Raw genomic sequence first — 6137 nt, forward strand, 5'->3', positions numbered from 1 at the left:
TAATGTTTCAACTTCTAGACCGATTTAGATGATTGATACATCAAATTCAAAAAAATTGTTATTACGTTCTTGAATTTGAGTTCAGAAACGGAAACGAAAGTGGAAACCGAAACGGGAGCATATGTATAGCATAATCATGAATTACAATGTATTAAAATTCTAAATAAAATTGTTAATGTTTCAGTAATATTGAACACAACGATCATCATGATCTGTAATCAAGTTATTTGTTCATTTATCATTTTAGAATATAACGAAAATCCGTCAGTTCTTCTCTGAAATTCCCTATGCACGCGATTCGAAATTCGTAAGCAAATTTCAATAAAACCATTTCAATCAAGTAAATATTTACTCGCAAGTATTAGGGTGCTCATACACTGTTTGGCTGAAGCCAAATACTTGACTCTTTTCAACAGTTAAAATTTGATCAACGTGTACTGATTAAACATATTCGACACAAAAAATGACAAGCAAATATTCAATTATGCCTGAAATTTTTTTCGGTCTGTTCGTCAAACCTGTCGGTACATGGGTAGGTTACCCTAAATATTTCAGTACAATTTTTTCTATGTTCGATGTTTGACATTGTTTGCCACCGTTGGTAATCGAAGAGTGGCAAACAAAATAGAGTTTGTGCAAATTTCAAACCAAACTTTATCTGTCAGAATGCGTCGAATATTTCACCTCGGAACAAAGAGTGTACGGCCACCTTTATCCCTTTTCATCGCAGGTATATTATGCAAGTGAACACATATGACGATTCACCCTGTGTTTCTTTGAAATGTTTCAAGTCATCAGTTTATTGTCGGTTATCGGTCTGTTGTTTTTGTTACATTGTTTCATCCGCGAATCTTATTTGTTCGTGGGTCCATTCTCTAGTTGTGATATTTGTTCTATTGTGTAGTCCGTCCATATGTATTCTTCCAAAATCCACGTGTTCGAAAATGGGTGTAATTGAAGATGAGCTAGCGGAAGTAACTCGTCGATGTAGCGTCGAAATGCCCGACGCAACGATACTCGAATGCACAAATATACGGGTAAGAATAATTTCTCAATATAAAGGTTGTATGATAATTTGAAGTCCAATCGTAGATAATGGTTGATATAAGACAAACCCAATCCCGGCATTTGGTGGTGCTTCTCTGCTATCCATTAGATTACCCCGAGAATAAAATGCAATTGGAATTTCGGAGTCAAACATTGTCAGAAATATTTATGGAGCAACTCGCCAACATTTGCGATGACGAAAGCGCGCATTTCAGGGGACGGCCCCAAGCAATGAACATACTGTTGTTCATCGATCACTTCCTTAGAAATAATCCACTTTGTATCGTGACCAGGGAAGTATTCAACCTTAGAAAGCATCTGGAAGGATCTAATGGAACAATGAAGCTACGCCATCCGACATCAATGGTATGTCTCAGTGCTCGAGGCGGTTATTACTATTTTAACGCGAGGTTTTTCGTCCCGGAAGGATACCCTGCGGAACAGATTAAATGGGACACTTGTACCAGCAATCTTCCTGCAGCCCTAAAACTGTACGTTGATGGTCAGGCAAGGGAGATCGCTCGCCAGTGCGTGGAACCTCCTCCGAGTGAAGTTGAGAGCAGCCAACCCTTCGTACCGATTCCGAGCTTGGAACGAACTTTGCAGTTTATCATCGAAGCGCTGGATGGATTCGATGAAGAGCTGTGCCCAATTTGCCATGAATTTTCACTGCCTGAATCTCCCAAAGAAGTGGCAACATCGGATGAAGACGATCGATTCGTAATTCGCATGGTTTGCGGTCACGTCTATCACAACGGATGTCTGAAACGGTTCCTGAAAGAGCCTCCGATTCCACCGGATGGGAAGCTTTGTCCGGCGGAACGCAAACATCCGCGTTCGGATAACATTGGCGAATGGCGGTTTGAAAATAGATCCGACCCTTGCAGGGAACGAATATCCTATGATACGTGGGGAACGAACAATATACAACCAGCAGAAGTCCAGCAGCCAACCGCCGAAGCTGATCTATCAGCCGATGCAGAGGAGCTAGCCGATGCTGGAGAGATGGCTGATGCTGGGCAGCCAGCCGATGCGGAGCAACCAAATGACTGATTGCAGAATAGGAGGAATTAGTCTCTGAATGATAAACTTTGCTTTAAGCTCAACCGAAGTCAATATTAAAATTGGCCTCTTGTGATCTAGTGAACTACGGATTTTCGGTAAAACCTATTAATGATATAAGTATGCATGTTATGAGAAGTGTTTGTTAATCTAATTTATAATATACGCACAACTCTATTCAATCAAACTTTTCTTTTGCTGACAGTATCATCTCGAATGCTTGGGCCGACCAAATACCACTGCCACTAATGAAAACATCCCTTGGAGTTTAAAAGATTCTGTGAAAGTCAGGAGGGTTAAATTAGATATTTGCTTTGCTATAGTAAGTGCCATTTTTCTAGGTCTGAGTTTTCTTGGCCTGTTAGCGTGAACATTTTCGTTGCGTATTTGGATATTCTGCAGAATTTGCAGCCATTTGTTTAGGATTTGGTTAATTCAACAAGCAGCGTGAAACGGCTGTTTGCATCCTGTAGGGGAGATGGGGGTTAGACGGACATGTTAAGGAAAACTTCAAACTCATGTTTTCAAAAATTTTAAAGCAGTTTCTTACAGTTCAATATACAGGTTTTCGAATTAACTGGCCAAATGTTTTATAAAAATGTGGTTTTCCATGTTTGTTACTGAAATTAAAACAAGCCGAAAAGTACAACATTTTTATCGGTGCGGGTATAATGGACATGTTCATAATACAGGGTTTTCCAACTTTAAATTCCGAAAGTAAATTGAAATCAAACACACTTAGAATTCGAATTTTGATGAAACTTTTATTTCAAATTAAAGTTTGGTTTATGCCATTATGTGCGAAATACAACATCATTCAAATGTCCACCTAGGACTTCCTCGCACACCTTGATCCGGAACAGATAATTTTCGATGACTTTTCGGCACATATGGGGCGGTATCTCGGTCATAACTTCACGAATGTTGTCTTTCAAATGTTCAAGAGTTTGCGGAGAGTTGGCATAGAATACAAAAAAAAGTCTAGCGGGTTCAAATCGCATGATCTGGACGGCCAATTGGCATCACCATTATGCGTCCCTCTAATTTCATTCGCAATATGGCCATGTTCGGTCGTGTTGTGTGGCACGTGGCGCCGTCCTGCTGAAACCACATGTCAACCGTATCCATATCTTCAATTTGTGGCAAAAAAAAATCGGTTAACATGCGGCCATAGCTCTCACCATTCACAGTTACCGTCTCGCCGTCCTCATTTTCAAAGAAATACGGCCCGATGACTCCACCAGACCATAATGCGCACGTTCGTTCGTTCATAATATACGAATAGTAGAGGTTTATCGCTCGCGAGAGGAATAATTTCACTCTCTCTCAGGGGTGCCCAGTAACTGAAATAGAACAAAAAGAGAAAGCAATGTAAAAAAGAGTTCAATATTCTTCCCTTCACTTTCCATCATACATTGGATGTGATCATGGATGTGACTGTCCATTTTCATAATGCAACTACAGTTGAATTTCACTCGTTGGGCTATCTTTAGTTGGGCTTCGATTTAGTTGGGCTCCCGTTCGTTGGGCTATAGCCCAACTAAATCGAAGACAAACGTCAATTCTGACAACGTAAAATTTTTTTCGTGGGGCTCGTGGATGGTGTTTTTAGGTTTAAAATAAATTTTAAATGAATCATTGAATAAATAAAAAATATAAAAAATAAATAAAATCGAATATTATTCAACAAAAACAATATTTATTTTAAACGTTTCAAACAAAATTAAACAAACCATATAAATTCATTTTCAACAAAATGGTAGAGTTCTTCAACATGCTCGTTCTAGCCATTCAACTTCAGTGATTTTCGAACGTAGCGCGTTCAAACGGCATACTTCTGCAACATCATGCTTCATATAGCGAACTAGGCAATCAATTGACTTGATTGCATCGCCAAAATCAGGATCTCCGGTACTAGTAATGGAAGTATCAAACGAATTACTTCCATCTTCTGTGTCTACCAACCATTCTTCTTGCATTTCAGGTTGATCTTTCTTGAGAACTGATGACAAAATCTCGTCATCAGAGAACACTTCACTGGTTACCCAATGTGGATTATGATCAGCATCATACACCTTATCTTTGATCCACAGATCAATATCTTGCTCAGATGTTTTTGTTTCTGCCAAACTGTCAATCCTGGACACAAGCGCTTTGAAGTCATCATCGGCCGCTTTCGAGTCTACATTAACAGCATCCTCCGGCAAACCATCGATCAATTTCTTCCACGAATTACGTATAGTTTTGTCAGATATCTCCTCCCAAGAGGTTGCCAACCACGAAATACACTGTTGAAGATTAATCTTCTTTAATCGTTCTTCGAAACTAAAGAGGAAAGTACATAAATAAAACCTCAATTAGAATTTGAATTTAAATTTTGAAAAAGCACAGACGAAAAACTATCGTGCGCATAGTTTTGTGTTTATATTTGGAATTAATTACAAAAATTTAATGTTTAATATTTGGAAATTTACCTTAAGTGTTTGTTTTCCAGAATTAATGCGAGCATCAGTTTTCTTTTATACTTTCGCTTGATTGCATTGATGACCGCTTGGTCCATCGGCTGGCATTCAGCAGTTACATTTGGTGGGAGGTAGATCACTTGAATCAGTCCATCGTCACTCTGTAGAGATTCGTCAACGTCATAATAACTGGTGCAATTATCAAGAACCAGCAATGCCTTTGGCTCCAATCCTCTCTCGGTCGAAAATTTTCGAACAGCGGGGACAAACTCTTCGTGGAACCATTGACGGAACAACAGTCTGGTCATCCAAGCCTTTTTGGAATGATTATATGAAACGGGAAGTTCTTCGATGTTGATTCCTCGTGGTTTTGCAGCAGTGCAAATGAAATACAACGGAAGCTTTAGGGAACCATCTATGTTGGAGCAAGGCATAAACGTATACCTTGTCTTGTTTTGCTTCCGTCCGCTTGCCACGGTCTCATCACAGGTAACGACAGAGCGTGTGGCTAGGAGCTTGATGAACAAGGCAGATTCATCTGCATTAAAGACTTGGGATAGTGATAGCTGTATTTCCTGAATCTTCTTCTGTAGAACCTTCTTGAAATTTAGGTATGCTTCAACGTTTACCTATGCCTTTTCTCCTGTTACGGCTTTCACGCGCAATCCAAACCGCTGCTTAAAACGATGCATCCAGCCATCCGAAGCAGAAAAACCGTGCACCGCATAGAGCCCCCGGTCCTGGAACATCTTAAACAGCAGCTCCGCCTTTGCTTTAAGAATATCCACTGTCAACAAAATGTTGGACTGCCGCTGCTGTAAAATCCAGATGTAAAGAGCTTCTTCCAGCAAAGGTAACGTCTGCTCTTTCAATGTTTTTCGATTATTTCTTTTCCATATTCCTTGAACTTGACCACCGCCTCACGAATTGCTTTTTTCTTTTGGATTATTCTCGTGACCGTAGAAGATCCTACGCCGTACTTCTTCCCAAGAAAGTCATGCGTACCACCTCCTGCTTCAAAATCTTCAATTATGCGAACCTTCTCCACCAGCGTCAGGAAATTGCTCCTCCGTTTCCAGTTAACGTTCGTACTGGATCCTTGCAAACCATCCATTTTGAGCCTGGCGATCGAAATGAACGTATATTAAATCTACGCTAATTTTAATATCAAACTTCATTAAGAACTTACCAATTAATCCAACCTAGAACGAAACTCAACCACGAATGAAATAAACGTCAGTGGTGTGAAAACTTTTCTGCGTTTCCCATAACAACAAACAATCGGTGTGACCCTCGATCGATTTTCGACTTTGACAGTTCAGCCCAACGAGTGAAAGTCTTTCACAAATTGGGCTAAGAGCTTAGTGCAACGAGTGAAATTCGACTGTATACAAATCAACCACCTGTCCATTATACCCCCACTGTCCGCCTTACCCGCGGCTCCCCTACTGCCGTAATCTCGCAAGGTGACGTAAGCGCCAAAATTAAGATTTTATTTTTTTGTTATAGATCGATAAGGAATACCAAATACTTTCATAAAACTGTGGTGTTTTATAGAAATATGAA

At 39.9% G+C, this 6137-nt stretch overlaps 2 protein-coding genes across 2 annotated transcripts; one reads left to right on the forward strand and one right to left on the reverse strand.

Annotated features, from left to right (window-relative positions):
- The first annotated feature begins 812 nt into the window (after window positions 1-812).
- LOC129768404 (uncharacterized) lies at window positions 813-2296 on the forward strand. Its single transcript, XM_055770042.1, has 2 exons — window positions 813-1037; window positions 1093-2296. Exons 1-2 carry the CDS (start codon window positions 945-947, stop codon window positions 2098-2100), a joined length of 1101 nt encoding a protein of 366 aa, XP_055626017.1. The 5' UTR covers window positions 813-944; the 3' UTR covers window positions 2101-2296.
- Window positions 2297-3878: 1582 nt separating this feature from the next.
- LOC129765841 (jerky protein homolog-like) lies at window positions 3879-5685 on the reverse strand. Its single transcript, XM_055766276.1, has 4 exons — window positions 5496-5685; window positions 5222-5436; window positions 4584-5167; window positions 3879-4434 (listed from the first exon to the last, which is right to left on the reverse strand). The coding sequence occupies exons 1-4, from the start codon at window positions 5683-5685 to the stop codon at window positions 3879-3881; spliced, it is 1545 nt and encodes a 514-aa protein (XP_055622251.1).
- Window positions 5686-6137: the final 452 nt, after the last annotated feature.

The sequence above is a fragment of the Toxorhynchites rutilus genome, chromosome 2 (assembly GCF_029784135.1).
Source record: "Toxorhynchites rutilus septentrionalis strain SRP chromosome 2, ASM2978413v1, whole genome shotgun sequence".
Taxonomy (NCBI): Eukaryota; Metazoa; Arthropoda; class Insecta; order Diptera; family Culicidae; genus Toxorhynchites; species Toxorhynchites rutilus.